Below are 19,139 nucleotides of genomic sequence, written 5' to 3' on the forward strand. Positions count from 1 at the left end.
TCCAAATGGCTCACCGATAACGATAAGAGCAGGAGCCTTCTCTGGTTCTTTACGCAAAATAATTTACAAGGGGTTTTATAATATTCTATATGGCTAGTAACAAAAAGACTATAATTGCACTGGAAATTGTAGGTTAAGTCACTCTCGCTACTGAACTTAATGCTATAGTATAAAGACACAGGTACTAGCTGACTAGCAGCTTACCGGTATCGCTCAAGAGGAAAGTATACAACAGTTGCATCTTGCCTGTACTCACTTATGGGGCTGAAACGTGGAGGCTAACCAAGAGAGTTCTACTTAAGTTGAGGACAACCCAGAGGGCTATGGAACGAAAAATGGTAGGGGTAACATTAAGAGATAGAAAGCGTGCAGAGTGGGTCAGAGAAATAACTCAAGTTACCGACATTCTAGTGGAAATTAAGAAGAAGAAATGGACATGGGCAGGACATGTAGTGCGAAGAGAGGATAACCGATGGTCTCTGAGAGTAACAAATTGGATTCCAAGGGAAGGAAAGCGTAGCAGGGGGCGGCAGAAAGTTAGGTGGGCGGATGAGATTAAGAAGTTCGCAGGGGTCAAGTGGATGCAGCTAGCACAGGACCGGGTTAAGTGGAGAAGTATGGGAGAGGCCTTCGCCCTGCAGTGGGTATAATCAGGCTGATGATGATGATGATGATAAAGACACACATTGAAGCGCTTATATTGAGTACAACTGTGCTACATTAATTGACGCTTTTAATTATAACCTGGGTATTAAAAAGTTCTCATAAAAACTGATATTTACAATAGAATGCCGTCATATATTGTTGAGAAGGTGCCGACACGTACAATCCAAGATCAAATGCTAAATCATACCGAAACCACGAGCAACCAACATATAACATTCGTCTAATTCAATTCAACAATGGTTAAACCTCTCGGAAACGTCAGGCGAAAGCCTCGTTGGCCGCAGCAGAAGACACGCCGGCGACATCTACGTGTGCGGAGGGGGTATAGAAAGAGGACATCATACCAGCGGCTACATAATCACGAAAGTTGGATAAGGGATGATTAGGGTGTATTGCTATGGAATAAATTATGTTCTGGTGGATTGTGACGTATTAAGAATATATTGTGTTGAATTAGCTTCTGTTAGCGATGTATTTTCTTTTTATTTATCAATGCTGCAATCGCCATAGATGATTTTGTGGGTTAAAAGCAGATTGCATTAGATTACGGTGGAGTTTGGTGGATACAGATAAGTTATGACGGATTGAAAGTTTGATTCAGATGGACAATGAGGAGCTGATTACGTAAAAATAAGTTGCAGGGGGCTGATTAAGTTAGACTATAGCTAACTTACTGTGATTTAGATTTAATTGATTTATGAAGAGGTGACTTAGAATGCTATAGTGGTTTATTGATTAACACTAGTTTGCAATAAATTAATTCGCAGAAATGTGGATATAGATATGTTATTGCCAAATGTTTGGCATTAGCTGAGGATTACATAAGATTAGGTTGGAGTTTTTTAAAATGAATGAGGTTATGCAGCACTGTGGCGGACGACTGGTCGATTATGGAGGATTGCGAGTGAATGATGTAGGACACAGCTACATTTGGCGAGATTGGAAAGCGGATTTATTAGAATAAGTTGCAGGTGTATCTATTAGGTTGAATTGCGGTTGAATGTAAAGAAATATATTTTGATTCTCACATGAATTGTCACCATGGAATACTTAGTACTAGGTTGAAACAGGGTGGACTGCGGTAGGATAATGTGAATCATGCTGCGTTGCGAATAATTTTCAATGGGTGGGCTAGGCAGCAGCAAAGCTGGAAGCATGCTCAATAACCCGTTCTGCTTCGTGATCCAGGTCACGGCGCTCCTTCTTGGAATCAGGCATTCAACGTGTAGCTGCTTTCCTGCGGAAACCAGCACTGCCTACTTCAGCCGAGCCGTGAACTCATCCTCCACTACTGGTCATCGCTGCCTTATCTCTGAACCGAGCATCGCAATCAACTACAGGCTAGCTTGGGACGAGTACAACCAAAGCCTCCTAGAACACTTCAGGCCTGCGCGCTCCCTCCGTGACGTCACGCACCTTGACCGAGTAGTGCGGAAAAGAATCCGCCGGCATCGCACAAGCAGTGCATGAAAGTGGGTTCTTGATAGGCGGCACGCATGGGCTCTAACACTGCGTAATTAAAATTTAACGCCTTCGAGACGCAGTAAGCGACTCTAATGCACGGCAGCTGGGTGGGATATTCCGTTCTAGATACTTTATTTCAGTAGCGTCAGTACTGTCGCGGTTGCGGTTTATTTGAGTGCTTTTAGTTTTCTCGCTCGAGCTGCGGCCTTCTTAGCCATTAGCAGGTCTGTCTTCTTATGGACGTAGTTTTTCATTAATGTGTTCGTGGCAGCCCACAAGATGTTGTAAATCACCTTGAGTCCTGCTTTTTCCAACACTAAGATTACCTTTTTAACGGCTTCATGCAAGTCAGATGCTGAAAACAGGCAGGATATGTGCCACATCTTTGTGCCCGGAAAGCAAGGACTACGTCATGAATACGTGCGCAGTTTTGGCAGCTTCAGAAGAGTTGTATGCTGTTCCCGTGAGGGAACCTCCCTTATACTCAAAATATTGTTGTATATGGATTTCATCCGTCACAAGTGTTACCGTCCTCTCGTGGGGTTTCAAAAGATCAGCTTTTTTTGTTATATAATGTAAAAACCGCTGATCGCTTTACTCTCCCGCAGGGCTAACGTTGTACTTGTTACACAGTCTCGTGATTGTACATGGATGAGGCAAGATTAATTTTCCAGAGCTGCGAACAAATTTGTACGCCTGCGGAGAAATTGTATAGAATATGCTTGACAAGATGACAAGTTCTGAAGAATATCTAAATGAGCTCCCTTCTCTGATGAGCTGATAAAGCTGTTCTTTAAAAAATCCAAGTGTTTCCATCTTTTCCTGTGGCAGAAGGATCATCCAAAAGAGAAAAAAAGCAATTGAAAATAGGCTTTGAGGTTTTCGTCTTTCTCGCAGCGGTCGGTTGCTTTGAACTGCTGCACACTCTTCAGAACAGATTCCAAGCTGCGCATGTCTTCAAGTGCGTCGGGAACTGCCACGTTACCACCGCGCAGCTCAACTTTTCTCCAAAAGGCTGACACCTTCAACAAATTATTCACTACTATGAAGTGTTCAATTTCTGGGTGCATTTAATTCTCATCGAAGTGAAATAATATTACGGCAGCGTCAGTTTTTCTCATCACCCAGAAGTTTGGGACGTGAAAACCTTCAAGGAGTGACAGAAGTTTCTCATACGATGACACGATGTTCCTGCGCTCCACTTCTTCATGTGTAGCAAGGGGCATCTCGATGGCCTCTTGCAGACGCGTTGCTTCACGGCGCCTCCGTTTTGCGTCGGGCTCCTCACGAATCATTGCAGAGTTGGACAGGTACGATGGACAGTTAGGCAATATGCTGTAGGCACCGCGTCGAGTATGTCGGGTGAGGTTCATCGCAACTTCTACAGTCCTGCCATTAAAGTCTGTGTACGAAGTTGTAGACCGGAGGTACTCGGGCCTAAAATGGAGCTCGCACACCTGCATGCACAGAGAATAGAGAAATGTTCTCTTTCAATGTATCAAATTCTTGTATCTACTGTTGTTACTGCCATAGATTGGCTCGTTACTGCCGTCGCTACTGCTATATATTACTGCATGTCAGTCAACTGGCATCAGCTGTAAACGTTATGTTTCGCACTGGTAGAATTCCGTACGATTATTGTATACTATAATTTGACACTAACAGTGATTGACATATAAGAAATCTATATTACCTTGGGGTCACGTAGTGTGTCGATGTCCACATCATCACGGCGGATGGCCTGTTTCCCCTTTGTCCTCCGGTCGTATTTGGGGAATGGGAACACGTGGACCTTCGGGCCGCCGTCATAATTCCCACGACAGTTCGGTACACAGCAGCAGCCCATCCTGGGCTACTATCACTTTCACTTCACAGCGCAGATATGCCGCACACAACGCACGTTGCAAAATAAAATCAAACCACGCTACGAGAAAGAGCATGTGCTTCGCTTCAGGATCAAGCAGCCGCGTCGGGACATTCCACACAGCACGTTTGCACTGACAAGCCTAGGCGGTAATGCACGAACTGGTTTGACCGGTCACCCTTAGCTCTCGACCGGTCAAGGTGTGGTGACGTCAAAGGGTGCGAGAAGGAAAGTGCGGATGCCTTGAAAAATTCTAGGCGGCTTTGGTACAACGCGGCGTCACCTCACGTGACCACAATGAGCGGTATAAATCCCCCCCCCCCCCCCCCCCCTCCCTGAAGACATACAGCGTCATTGGGCTGGGCAGCAGCAAAGCTGGAAGCATGCTCAATAACCCGTCCTGCTTCGCGATCCAGGTCAGCAAGCTTTTACCTGCGGATTGCCACAAAGATGACAATCGGTTTTTGTTGCTGCTGCCTTGCCCACCGCGCTTGAAACCTCTTATTGCTTGTGTTTTTTGTGCTCCTGCCGATTTGCTGGTTTGCGGTGATGTAGAAGCTAATCCCGGTCCTACAACTGACGAATTGCTTACTGAGCTTTCGAATGGTCAAAAAAACCATACAGGAAAAACTGAATACCATTGAAACAAATCAGGAAGTGTTAGCGGAGTCAGCAACAAGAGTTAAGGAATTTGGAAGAAAGATCGATAATCTCGAACAAACCGTCATGAACATGCAAAAGAAACTGACTGACTTGGAGAACAGAGGAAGGCGCAATAATCTTATCATATTTGGTGTGAAAAAGGAAACAAATGAAACAACAGAGTCACTTACACAAATTTTAGTTGAAGAAACGTTTCAGGGAACCCTTGGCGTTCATGTATCGTCAGTTGAACGCATTCATAGGATGGGACGCAGACAAAAGGACAAATCGCGCCCTGTAATACTCAAGCTCATTGACCACCGCGAAAAAATAAAAGTCTTGCCAAACTGCTACAAGCTAAAAGGAAAATCTATCTTTGTCTCGGCAGACTATTCATTAGCCACTAGACAAATTCGAAAGCACCTTTGGGACAGTGCTGCTCTACAAAGGCTGGCGGTTAGCAAAGTCAAGCTTCTTTATGACAAAATTAAAATAGATGATGAAGTGTTTCAATGGGACAGCATGCACACAAAAGGATTCCTGTAGCTGGTCCGAAACGGCTGGAATGAACTAGTAGCAAAACACCGAAAACTTTTCGGTGCCTTAAAGTTAACGCCCGAGGTATAATAAATAAAACCGCCGATTTGGAGAGCATCATTATTGCCCATGAATCACACGTACAGAAACTTGGTTAAACCCTAGTATTAGCGACTCTGAAATAAGCCCGGCTGGTTACAGCATATATCGGAATGACAGAAACAGCCGCAGCCGTGGCGTAGCAATCTTATTTCAAGAGTCATTGCGGGGGACAAGATTACCAGATGTTGCCGAAACAGAATTTATTATCATCAATGTATTCCTGGAAGAAATTAACATAGTGATAGGGGGCCTCAATCGACCACCAGGCACCGATAACACGTTTCTTAGAGATTTGAATGAATTTTTGTGTTTGTACAGAAACTATTACCGTAGCATACTGCTCACTGGTGATTTCAACGTGCCATTCATTGAGTGGAGTGACGACTTTCCAAGCGCTCTGTACCCAACCACAGAACCTCTGGTTGATCTAATTTTACTTCGTGACTTAACTCAATTTGTAAAACAACCCACCCGGATTCAATGCAGCTCATCATCTGTACTAGACCTCTTTTTTTTCGGCAGAGCAATTCTTTGTCGGAATCCTGAAACCCATATTTTTGAAGCCATTTGGGATCATAAAATGGTGGGCTTTTCAAATGCAGGTCAATACTCTTTCACGCCAAAGGACGCAAGAACGCGTGGTTCCTGTCTTTTCTCGCGCAAGTGATGTTGATATATTGCTGCCAGTGCGAAGAAGACAAGGAAGAGGAGCAGAAGACGACGAATTTCCAGTTTTCGCGCTCGGACCGTTCGCCCCTGGACTTCGCCAACACCGGGCTCTCTGTGTTACCTGCTCTGCGGCCTTCACACGCCTTTTTACCAACGTGACATCTGGTGAAGTGCTGGGCAGATTTTTCATGTACAGCACGCCCCTATCAAGCCGCGACTGCAACCAAGGATGCACTCCCAGTGTAGAAACGCCTGTTGACCAGGGCAGCCGGCGACTACGTGGCCTATCTCCCGAATTCGGTCTGCTTCCTGATCTACGATCTACAAGTACACAGACCATCCCTATCAGCACACAAGAGATTCCTGCCAATGTCCTACTTCACCAGCGAGACTCGCTCGCTTTCATGGTCTTCCCCATGAAGACGCCGAGGTCTGGCTGGACCAGTTCCACCGGGTGGCCACTTTTAATGCCTGGGACGCGAACGCGAAGATGCGCCATGTCTACTTTGCCCTGGAGGACTCGGCGAGGACCTGGTACGTCAATCATGAATATCGCCTGCAAACATGGGACACGTTCAAAGCAGAATTTCTTCAGGCATTTATTAGCACATTCCGCAAAAGAAAAGGCCGATATTCTACTTCAGAATCGCATCCAGCATCCTAACGAAAGCGTGATGGTGTACGCGGAGGAGATGAAGCTCTTGTTCCGCCGCGCAGATCCAAACATATCGGAAGAGCGTAAATTGCGATTATTAATGAGATGTGTGAAAGAACAGCTCTTCGCCGGCCTCGTTCGCAGCCCGCCAGTGACCGTAGATGCTTTTGTTACGGAAGCTACTTCCACCGAGAGATCACTTGACGTGCGGGCACGGCAGTACGAGCGCACGACCGGGTCGATGCTGTCCACATGTGCTGAGAGGTCCACCGTGTCATCAGGAGGCTCACTGCGTGAGACCATTCGAGACATTGTGCGTGAAGAGCTGGCGAAACTGTTGCCTACGCCGGCGCAGCCGCAAGTTGCATCGCTCACCGATGTTCGCGAAAAAGTGCAACAAGCTTTGGGTGCCGCGACGCTTCTTGCATGCCCTCCACAACCACCTACAATGAGTTACGCCGCCGTCGCAAGCCGTTTTCTTCCGCCTTCAACACCAGGTTACGAAGCGCCTGCGCCGACCGCTCCCCAAATGCCACTGCCACCTTCCCAGCCGACCTTGCTCCAGCGACCCAGGCGCCGCCGACCTGACATCTGGCGAACCGCGGACTACCGGCCGCTGTGCTACCGTTGTGGCGAAGCCGGGCCTGTCTGGCGTCGCTGCCCGTACAAAGAGATGGGTTTTCGTGGGTTGCCCTTCGGTGCTCGCTGTCCGCAGCCGGCAGAGCGCCCACGGGAGATTTCCGACTACCTTTCTAACCAAGACTCAGTCCAGCGCCATCGACCACCTCCGCCTTGCCGCTGCGATTCCTCCGAGCCACGGGAACAGTCTAGAAATCTCCGTAGGGGAAACTAGACGCAGCAGCCACTGGAGGTGTGGCTGCTCGACGACGAAATGTACAAGACCCTCCAACGACGCAAACCACTTCGCCGACGCCTAACAACCCAGAGATGACGACGATTACCGAGCCGCCCAAGTTAACGGCAAGTCGACAACCCGACCAACTGCGTAGCCCTACTCTTCCTCTACGACACCGCACCTCTTCGACGCACCGGAGCCGAGACCGGACACCTCGATATTACCGCAGTGAGACGTCACCACCAGCCGATGTAGACCTTTCAGTTGACGGAATCGCCGTAACCGCTTTGGTGGATAGTGGGGCCGATTATTTCACACTCAGTGGATCATTCGCCGCGGCACTCAAGAAGGTTGCGACAGCTTGGGACGGCCCTCAGATACGTACCGCTGGAGGACATTCGATTACACCTAAAGAAACGTGCACAGCGCGAGTCACAGTTCAACGGCGAACCTTTCTGGCAACGTTTGTTGTGTTAGCGGATTGCTCCAGAGACGTTATACTCGGTATGGACTTCCTGACGGAAAACGGCGTCATCATCGACCTGCAATCTCGGTCGGTTCAGTTTTCGACAGAGAATTCCCTCGAAGTTAACTGTGTTCTGCCGGCGCCGCTCCACATTCTCGACGAAAATGTGGCTGTTCCTCCCCGCTCCAGTCTAATGGTGACCGTCGGTGCGCACATCCTCTGGGGAGTGGAAGGTGTCATCGAGAGTAAACCGCCTTTGCTTCTCGACCGCGGCATTGCTGTTGCTGGGACTGTTGTCATCCTCGAAGATGGCAAAGTTGACTTCTCACCAATTTCACCAACGAACAGCGGTATCTCAGTAAGCGAACAACGGTCGCTTACATTGATGCCATCGCTGAAACTAGGTGCGTGCACAGTTTGACATGTGATTATCGACCGGAACAAGAGAGATTCGCCGACCTAAAGTACGACATCAACCCGGCACTACCGCAGACGGAACAATATATCCTGAGGAACCTTCTCAATCCCCACAGAACTGTGTTCGCGTCACTTCCACGCGTTGGTCGCACACACATTGTAAAACATCTTATTATTAAGGACGATATAGTGCAACCACTCCGACAGTCACCCTATCGTGTCTCATCTAAAGAGCGGGCCGCAATTACCACTCAAGGTAAGGAAATGCTTGTTCACGATGTTATTCGACCATCCCAGAGCCCCTGGGCGGCACCTGTCGTCCTTGGCAAGAAGAAGGACGGTACCTTACCGGTATGTGTTGACTACCGACGACTAAACAATGTAACTAAAAAGGATGTTTACTCCCTGCCCAGAATTGATGACGCTTTAGATCGCCTATGCAACACCAAGCATTTCACTTCCATGGACCTCAAATCTGGGTACTGGCAAATCGAGGTTGACAAGAGGGACCGCGAGAAGAATGCATTACTCACTCCAGACGGGCTGTACGAGTTTCAGGTTATGCCGTCCGGCCTTTGCTCCGCGCCAGCGACTTTTCAAAGGCTTATGGACAGCGTCCTCGCGGACCTGAAATGGCAGACTTGTCTCGTATACCTGGACGATGTGATCGTCTTCGTCCCTAGTTTTTCAGAGCACATTCGTCGCCTCGAGGCGGTACTGCAAGCTATAAAATGTCCTCCGGCCTTACATTAAAGGCAGAAAAACGCCCCTTTGCCTACGAAGAATTGAAATTTTTAGAAAACTGTTGCCATCGCGAATTTCCCGCCGCCACGAGACCAGAAGGAACTTCAGTGCTTCCTCGGGTTATGTGCATACTATCGTCGCTTTGTGCCAAATTTCTTCAAAATCGCCGCGCCCCTTACGTATCTCACGAAGGCAGATGTACAGTTGCAATGTGAAACACCGCAGCAGCAGGCATTTCAACGCCGCCTTCGGTCACCACCCGTTCTGGCGCACTTTGATGGACACGGTGATACAGAGGTACACACCGATGCGAGTAATTTTGGTTTGGGCGCTATTCTAGTTCAGGTCCAAAAGGGTCAGCAACGTGTACTGGCTTACGCAAGTCGTTCGTTGTCGAAGACCGGGGGCAATTATTCTGCCACTGAAAAAGAGTGCCTCGCCATCGTGTGGGCAATTATGAAGTTCAGGCCATGCTTGTACGGGAGACCTTTCAAAGTAGTGACGCATTATCACGCACTTTGCTGGTTAGCCAGTATCAAGGATCCATCAGGGCGCCTTGCACGATGGAGTCTCCGCCTACAAGAGTATATGACATCACAGTGACCCACACATCCGGTTGTAAACATTTAAACGCAGATTGTTTTTCCTGGGCTCTCGTCGAGCCTGCTCCAACATACGCAGGCGAAGGCGCCGCCTTCGTCACCGCAGTAAGCTCTACAGACTTCGGCGTGCAACAACGCACCGATCCTGATCTTCAGGCAATAATTCATTACCTGCGAACTGCTAGCAGCAGGGTTTCTGCAGCTTACCGGCGCGCTTTTACCCTCTTTCTACCTACGCGACGACGTGCTTTTCAAGAAGAGGTTTGCCCCCCAACAGTCGACATTACTTGCTTGTCGTTCCTACGAACCTACGCAACAAAATTTTGCATGCCTGCCACGACGAACCAGCTTACGGCCACCTTGGAATCACGAGAACGCAAGCCAGAATTACAGAACAGTACTACTGGCCTTGTCTGGGACATGATGTTGAGAATTATGTTCGCACTTGCCGTGACTGTCAGCGCTGAAAGATTCCTCCTGTCAAGCCAGCCGGCTTCCTAAAACCCATATAGCCTCCATCCCAGCCGTTTCAACAAATCGGGATAAATTTGTTAGGACCATTCCCTACCTCAAGCTCCGGACAAAAGTGGATAATAGTGGCCACCAACTACCTGACGCGTTATGCGGAGACAGCGGCTCTTCCGAGTGGAACCGCTATAGAAGTTGCAAAATTCTTTGTACTGCAAATCATCCTGCGCCACGGCGCTCCCCGGGTTGTGATCACGGACTAAGGTGCGGCCTTTTCTGCTGAGCTTATGCAGCATATTCTTGACTTAGGTCGCACAAGTCACCCCAGGACTACTTCATACCATCCCCAAACAAACGGATTAACCGAACGTTGAAAAAGAACGCTTGCCGACATGCTTTCAATGTATGTGGACGTTCAGCACAAAACGCGAGATGCAGTCCTACCTTACGTAATGTACGCCTAAAACACAGCCATCCAAGAAACGACCAATATGACGCCGTTTAGCTTTGTTTATGGACGCGAAGTCACCGCAACACTAGATGCCATGCTACCCCATGTCAACGACCACCCCAATGATGACGTTGGGTACTTTTTGCAACGTGCCGAAGAAGGCCGCCAGCTCGCTAAGCTGCGCATCCGTGAGCAGCAGGTGCAGAATGCGCGACACTACTATCTGCGGCACCGCGAGGTTGAATATCAGACAGGTGATCTTGTCTGGGCTAGCTCTCCAATTCGACGACGTGGACTTAGCGAAAAGCTATTGCGTCGCTACTTCAGCCTTTAGAGAATTCTACGCTGCATTGTCGCTCTCAACTACGAAGTTGTTCCTCACGAGGCCCCAAGTAGTGCCGCACGCCCAGAGATGGTACACGTCGTTTGCCTCAAACATTATCACGCGAGGACGCCCTCCCTGTGAGTCCATGACTTTCCTCGAGCATCGGGTCGATGGTTTCTCACCGGGGGAGCTAATGCTGCCAGCCAAAGGACGAGACACTGGAAAGAAGAGGACAGGACAAGACTTTGCCGAGACTTTGACAAGAGGATTGCCAAGACTTTTAGGAAGGTGAAAGCGAAGCCATCGTCTTACAGGAAGCAAGCTTGGTTAGATGATCATAATCTGAAGGCTTTAAGTTCGAGGGTGAAGGCAGCTACAGACGCCAACTCGGATATTTTCTTCTCGGCGAAGACGCACAAGACCGACATTCCTTTCAGGACTATTGTTTCGGAACGTCGAACCGGGCAGTACGAGATTTCGGGATTTTGAAGAAGCATCTAAAGATGTGGAAAGTTGAGGACCCGTTTTTGATTCCGAGTTCTTCTAAGGTGCTAGAATTTTTAATGGACAGAAAACCGGGTAGGTGCTCTGCAATAAGCATTGATGTGGAGGACTTATATTATTCTTTGCCACAGGACGGACTTCTAAGGTGTGCGCAAGACTGCATCACTGTAGATAATGATGAATTGGCTTTTATTAATGTGTGCGGTATATCGGTTGCTAGTTTCTTGGAGCTGTTATCCTTTTACCTTAGTTTCACTTTCGTCTGTTGGCAAGGCAGCATGTACATCCAGAAGTTAGGGGTATGCATTGGGTCGCAGGTCGCTCCTGTGCTCAGCGACATTTTTCTGTCTAAAGTTGACACCGAATTGAAGCCAGGTTTGGATGCCTTCGGTATAGTAGCGTTTCGCTACGTTGATGACTACCTTATTTTCTTGGATAAGGATGGTTTCGATAGTTTGGCGCAAGATGTGTTACGAATGTTCAAAGAGCAAGGTCAGGGCCTCTCTTTTACGTATGAGTTTCCTAAAAATCAACATATACAGTGTCTGGATTTGGACCAGTTCTTTTAAGACAATCACGTGTGTTGGAGCTACAGCCCCAGGTCAGGGAAGCCTCTGCTTAGCTTCGAATCGGACCACTCGAGGTTGGTACCGACATTCGAGTGGAAATTAAGAAGAAATGGACATGGGCAGGACATGTAGTGCGAAGAGAGGATAGCCGATGGTCGCTTAGGGTAACAAACTGGATTCCAAGGGAAGGAGAGCGTAGCAGGGGGCGGCAGAAAGTTAGGTGGGCGGATGAGATTAAGAAGTTCGCAGTGGTCAAGTGAATGCAGCTAGCACAGAACCGGGTTAAGTGGAGAAATATGGGAGAGGCCTTCGCCCTGCAATGGGTATAGTCAGGCTGATGATGATGATGACGATGACTCGAGGTTGGTAAAGAATGGGTTGGCAGTCGCATGCATCAAGTCCGCATTACGTAAATTTTGCCATCACCGTGTTGAAGATGCATTTTAACAATAAATTTCGAAGTTGTTGGTGGCAGGCTTTCCAACTGTCCATCTCGCTCGTCTGTCAGAACATGTTTTAACACGATCGAGAAAGAGCAAAACGGGGCAGGTTGATGTTGGTGTGGCGACGCGGCGAAAGAAGGTGGCAGCCGTACCTTACCCCCATGGCGTTTCGCACCGACTGAGAAACAGGCGGCAAGGTACGACGTTGACGTATTTACTGCGAGAAAAGAGATAGGAGGCTTGCGCGCCAGAGTTAGAAAAGGGCTCGACAGTGTAGCTCGTGACAGTTTTCGTTGTACAGTGTCACTTAAGAAAAGGTTCACCACCTGCAGAAAGAATGTGGTTTATCGCATTCCGCTCAATTGTGGCCGGTGCTACTACGGGCAGACGGCAGATGTCTAAATGTGCGCCTGACGGAGCACTCTAATTCTCTGAGAGGGAAGGCGAGTTCTAATCTGGCGCTACATGTGCAATCCCGAAAGTGTAAGTCGGAGCATGGCCGTGCCTTTGTGCGCCTGATTTCAGTAATACGGGTGTAGTTTACAGCAATGGTATATAATTCTGTCGAGAGCTGTTCGAAGCATATTACGTTGCTAAGGCTGAGAACAAGTCTGTGGCTAAGGTATCGGTTAGCCTTCATTGTAAGGAATTCGCTCTATTAGAAAAGTCGTTAGTCAAGCCTTGACTTTGAATTGGCGTTGAATTTTCTTTTGTCATCTTCTCAATTTCCTGCCATTCCACCGGTTGGGTTGTGCGCGTGCTTTTCGGAAGGAGTCTTCGTTGTTTTCTTCCTTTAAATAAACGCTCAGTTGCTAGTCCAGCCTTGTCCTGTCCTCTTCTTCCCTGTGTCTCGTCCTTTGGCTGGTTAAATATGAACCCTTACCAACTTGCCCAGTCGTCAACCTTGTTTATGCTGCCAGTGTGAAGAAGACAGTTCCCGTTTTCGCGCTCGGACCGTTCGCCCCTGGACCTCGCCAACACCGGGCTCTCTGTGTTACCGGCTCTGCGGCCTTCACACGCCTTTTTACCAACGTGACATAATTAGATGCAATGAATAGCTCATTTACCGGCTTTGTTTCCCTTTGTAATTCGAACCAGAGTTATGTTGACCAGCTACGGCGTTTTTTCAAGGATTTGGTGTTGAAATGCATAAACGACTTCGTGCTCTTTAAGCGAATAATAGTGCGCAATACCAGCCCTTGGAATAATAAAGAAATCATCCGGCTGGGCCGAAAGTTGAAAAATGTAAGAAAGCAACATAAGCGGCACCCGTCCGTGGCCAGCAGAATATAAATGGGCGATCTGCGCGCACTGCTGAAAGATAGCATCAAGAAGGCGAAAGCTCATTACCAAAATGTCTTTCTAAAAAATTTTCTGCGTTCGTCCCCAGGAAAGTTTTGCGCCACATTGCACCAAAAAGGAAATTCTTGCAAAGCATGTGCTTGAACAATGTCGTTACAACTGACAAATCTGAGATTGCAAATGCCCTAAACGAATACTTTTACTCTGTTTTTACACGTGATGACTGCTTAAGACCCCATTTCAACCTTTATGATGACGTCCCGGCTGTTGGCGATGTACACGCTAAAGAGGAAGGTGTACTTTCGCTGTTACTCAACTTAGACGCTAAGTTGTGTGGTATAGATGGAATATTGACCTGTTTTCTGATAAGGTATGCCGAATGGTGCGCAAATTACCTGACCCCCATATTTAACAAATCTTTTGCATGCGACGAACTGCCAGCTTACTGGAAGTATGCCTAAATCTCCCCTATTCCAAAAAACTCCCATCTGACTGGAAGTATGCCCAAATCACACCTATTCCAAAAACTTCCGACCAGTCGTAACCCTCATCCTTTAGGCCCGTTTCACTGTTCTGCATTTGTGCGAAACCCTGGAGCATATCATTTTCAAACACATCTCAGTTTTTCGTAACAATCACAAAATACTTCATAAGCGTCAGCACGGTTTTCGTAAAGGTCTATCCATTGTAACTCAGGCACTTGAAACAATTCACGACCTCGCTGCAGCTTTACATAATGATAATCAGATTGACATTATTTTTTTAGATTTCGAAAAAGCTATTGATCGCGTATCTCATTGTAACCTTTACTCTTTACTGAAAAATGATACCTTGCTTGCATGGATAGAAGCTTATCTGTCCTATCGTCATCAGAATGTTAAGGTTGGAAATGTATCCTCTAGACCTGTTTTAGTTGAGTCAGGAATCCCTCAGGGATCGGTACTTGAACCACTCTTCTTTTTGATTTTAATTAATCGCATTGCTTGTGAAATCCCTGTGAAGATCAAACTTTTCGCAGATGACTGTGTGATTTACCATGAAATCTGTAGTTTTGAAGATCAGGTAAATTTGAACACATCTCTCGCCAACATACAAGAATGGTACACTACATGGCAAATGGCTATAAATCACAAAACAAGCACTTACAATGACAGTCACTCGCTAAAACCAACTTTTGCACTTTGCATATTATTTTGGAAACAATGCCTTAGCTACAGTGTCAAGTTATAAATATCTTGGATTAATAATCACAAGCGACCTCTGATGGAGCGAACACGACGATACGTTGAAAAAAAAGAAAGGCAATGAAAGGGCTCGGTTACCTAAGAAGAACGCTGGCAAAATCAACACGCGACATAGAACTTTTGGCTTACAAAACGTACATCAGAACAATACTGGAATACGCTGCCGCTATTTGGGACCCCTACACGCAAACTAACATCATTAAACTGGAAAAAGTACAACGTAAATCAGTAAGAATAATTTACAACAAATATAACTGGCGCACATCTCTAACCCAACTCTTACTAGATGGCAACTTGGAAAGCCTGGCCTCAAGACGCAACCGGGAAAGAATTAAGCTTTTTTACTTGCTCTATCATGACCAATTGGGAATTAATACAACTCTTTACCTTGAAACCGCTAACAAACCCACAAAACGTTCCTATCACGTTAAAAAGGTTAAAGAATACTCACGTAAAACCATCATTTTTAAAGAATCATTCTTTCCTAGAACGACTCGCCAGTGGAATACCCTATCTGCTGTTGTCTAACGCACAAGTGTATCTTCATTTTGTCACGCGCTGTTCTGAATATTTGAACGCATTTGCCGCATTGTACTCAAACAGTGGCGTCGGGTTGGTAGCATTTGAGCTTTTTTGCTGCAACACGTTTCGCTTTACATTCTTTTTTCTATTTTTCAATTTGCCGGCCTAGCGTTGACTTGTATTTATGATGCTTAGTTACGGTTTCATGTTTTAATTTTTTTATTCTTTTCCGAAACTATGCATGCATTGTATGCCTGCTCCTGCCTAAAGCCTCACACTCAGGCTGGCAGTATGTTTTGAAGGCCTCGCCCTAAAAAAGAAATGGGTTCGCGAGCCATGGTCTCGCCCGACGAGTGACGAATCCAGTCTCTTAAAAACACCGGTTTATTCCGGATAAACAAAAATAGCAAAACAAAGAAACATAAGGCGCTAATGCACTGAGAACAGGCTGATCATGCACGCGACAATAGAACACCAACGGAAAGTAACAAGAATATCAGGGCCTTACCGCGGCGAAACAAAACACACTGCGGAGCGAATAATACGAGCGATAGGGCCAAAGCACTAACGGCGGCACAAGAAACATTGCTCCTCGCGGGACAGCTACTCACACGAATACGCCTAGGCTGTTCCTGCAGGCATTGCTTCCATCTTCGCGTCGGCGTCCGTGCACACCCTGCTGGCCCATGACGCTCGCCGGCTGCCTCGCGCCGGCCTCTCCGCAGGGGCAAAAAAGGCCCCGTGCCTTGCTTCCGACGCGCTTATCTACCCTCGTCTGTCGCTAACATCACGCCCCCCCCCCCCCCCCCTCCCCCAAGATTATCTGCTTGCTCAGGCGCACTAGCGCTGCCCGTACAAACACAATAGAAATAGGAAGACGCGCGCGCGGTTTAAAACACCTAAAGGGGCTGCGGAGCCCCACACTCCCCCCCCCCCCCCTCCCACCTTTCAAGACGGGACACCTCCCGAGATTTCTAAGAACGAAACAAAGAAGGGCACTGGGAGGAGCACAAAAACAGTGCTGGTTCTGACAAGCTGCCCGCTTGAAGGAATCCGCTGGATTGGTGGCAATCATCAGACGATGGTCCAGATGGTTCACATCTTGTAGACCCGAGTGCCTTTACGTACTTTCTGGTCGCTCGTAGTACTTTCTCAGGTCGGCGACGTTGACTGGTCCGATCTCCCGGCCACCCTGCACATGACGAAGCATGTAAGCGAGACGCGAAAGACGCTTTATTACTACAAAAGGACCAGTCCACCGAGGAGCGAGAGAGGCGGCAAATCCTTTTGCGGCATCACTAGCGGGTGCGAGCGGCGGAGTACTTTATCCCCAATCTCGAAGTGCAAAGGACGCCTGCCCTTGTTGTACTGGCCGTAGTGCTCCAGGCGGGCGAGGTCCAAATTCTCCCTGGCCTCCTTTACAGTTCCAGCGAGACGATTGGAGAGATCCTGGGTGAACCTGGAATAACTGGGAGCCTGTAAATCAGAGTCATGGGTAAGGGCATGTTCAATGGGAAATCGAAGCTCACGACCAAGAAGTATAGACGCCGGCGTAAAACCAGTCGACCGGTGTACTGTGGCATAGCCTCCTTTATACACTCTGTGCCTGGCAACTCCGCGCTCCGCGGCCGTCGCCGCCGCTCCTCCTCCGTTGACAAGTTACGCCGCTGGCTGCCGAGAGATGACGACATCGCTGTAGGGTCAGTAGGGTCAAGACTGGGATTATGAACAGGTAGAACTACTCATAAGGAGGAAACTTCAGGAGGTTGAAGTAGCAAACCGCTGGAATGGAAAGAGGGAGCCGCGGGGCTGGTGGAATAAGGAAATCAGGGAAGCTATTGAACAACGACGGGCTGCTTCAAGGGAACACCGAATGGCAAAGAAAGCACAGGTATCTCAGGAGGAAATCGACCAAAAATGGGAATCATATCGACAAAAGAAACTTCAGGTGCAGGCCCTCATCCAAAGTAAAATAAGGCAGTCCACCGGTCGCTGGATGGCTGACATACACGATGCCTCTAGAGGTGGAGAAAGAAAATTCTGGAACCATATAAGCTGGCTAGGGAAGAAGAATCAAAGAAAGCAGGATCGGATTCAAGATAACGAGGGAAATTGTTTAAAGGGAGACAACACAGTGTACTACATTACATCAGTTATAGCCGAGTCATTTAAGAGCGACGATAGGGTAATCTCCGCAAATCAGGAAGCAACACAAGGTAGCAGAATACAAAGCAGCTTAGAACTGACCAATCTAAACTGGAAAAAGGCAGAAAAAAATATTCCTAAAAACACATCTACAAGAATAGATGGAATTCCGATCAAGCTGATTAATGAACTCGGTCCAAAAATTAAGGAAACGTTGTTAAAAGCTCTGGAAACAGTCATAACGAATAAGCAAATTCCGGACAGCTGGCGGCAGAGTAAAATGATTTTGATTTATAAAGGGAAAGGAGACAGGATGCACATAAAATCCTACAGGCCGATTACCATAACATCTGTTATGTACAGGTTAGCCATGCAGGCGGTGAAATTAAAGGTGCAAGCATGGGTTGAAAGTAACAAGATACTCGGAGAACTTCAGAACGGCTTTAGAAATGGTAGGCGCTTAGATGATAGCCTGTTCGTGCTTACCCAATGCATCGAAATATCTAGAGTGGAAAACAAACCTTTGTATTCGGCCTTCCTGGACATAAACGGGGCGTACGACAACGTAAGCAGGGAACTCCTGTGGAACATATTAAAAGAATAAGGTATCGGTTATGAGATAATAGAGTTCCTACAGGAAATATACCGGGATAACAAAGCAGAAATTACGTGGGAAGGGATAAGAAGTACGGCAGATGTCAAAGTATGCAAAGGATTAATACAAGGCTGTCCTCTATCACCGGTGCTGTTCATGCTTTATATGATAAACCTGGAACGGAGGATACAAGACAGTAACCTAGGTTTTAACCTGTCATATAGATTAGGTGGAAAGGCGGTAGAGCAGCGCCTCCCCGGTTTGATGTATGCACACGATATTGGGCTGCTAGCTGAGAGTCTGGAAGAATTGCAGACTCTAGCAAGTATTGCGGAGACGAAGGGGACGCTCTAGGCTTCAGTTTCAGCGCAGTTAAGTCGGGTCTGATGATTTTCAACGGCTCAACTGATCAGGGTCTTAAAATACAAGGCCATGAAATACCTAGAGTAGCAGAATATAAATGTCTGGGGGTATGGGTAAACGAAGGATTGGCATACATTGGAAAGCATGAGCAATCACTTAAGGCCAAAGGGCGAAGGAATGCCGGGATAATGAAGCATAAGGCATTGTAGGGATACAATAGGTATGAGGTGTTGAGGGGTATTTGGAAAGGAATTATGGTGCCCGGATTTAATTTCGGAAATGCGGTTTTGTGCCTAAAATCAGAGGTACAGTCGACATTAGAAATAAATCAGAGATCTGTTGGACGACGATTAGCACTGGCTGCCCACGGCAAAACTACAAATGAGGCGGCACAGGGAGGTATGGGGTGGGCATCTTTCGAAGTACGGGAAGCTCAGAGTAAAATATGAAATGAGGAACGCCTGAGGAAATTGGACAGTAACAGATGCGCAGCTAAAGTATTTAAATACCTGTACTTAAAAAGC

At 47.4% G+C, this 19,139-nt stretch overlaps 2 protein-coding genes across 2 annotated transcripts in view; both read right to left on the minus strand.

The window, feature by feature from the left end:
• LOC146175164 (juvenile hormone acid O-methyltransferase-like) overlaps positions 1–16,289 on the minus strand; it is a 67,604-nt gene extending 51,315 nt beyond the window's left edge. Inside the window, exon 1 of the mRNA XM_084584598.1 lies at positions 16,124–16,289. The gene's annotated coding sequence lies outside the window, so the exon portion shown is untranslated. The remainder of the gene's footprint in view (positions 1–16,123) is intronic.
• Positions 818–4,199, minus strand: LOC146175165 (uncharacterized). Its single transcript, XM_084584599.1, has 2 exons — positions 3,824–4,199; positions 818–3,587 (listed from the first exon to the last, which is right to left on the minus strand). Exons 1-2 carry the CDS (start codon positions 3,974–3,976, stop codon positions 3,201–3,203), a joined length of 540 nt encoding a protein of 179 aa, XP_084440725.1. The 5' UTR covers positions 3,977–4,199; the 3' UTR covers positions 818–3,200.
• Positions 16,290–19,139: the final 2,850 nt, after the last annotated feature.

Source organism: Amblyomma maculatum, chromosome 11 (genome assembly GCF_055883805.1).
Source record: "Amblyomma maculatum isolate TAMU_Amacu chromosome 11, ASM5588380v1, whole genome shotgun sequence".
Lineage (NCBI taxonomy): Eukaryota > Metazoa > Arthropoda > Arachnida > Ixodida > Ixodidae > Amblyomma > Amblyomma maculatum.

Coding starts and splice junctions, on each gene's coding strand:
- LOC146175165 (XM_084584599.1), bottom strand. CDS start 3,976: ATGGGCTGCTGCTGTGTACCGAACTGTCGTGGGAATTATGACGGCGGC. Junction 3,588..3,823: donor ACACACTACGTGACCCCAAG/GTAATATAGATT, acceptor CTGTGCATGCAG/GTGTGCGAGCTCCATTTTAG.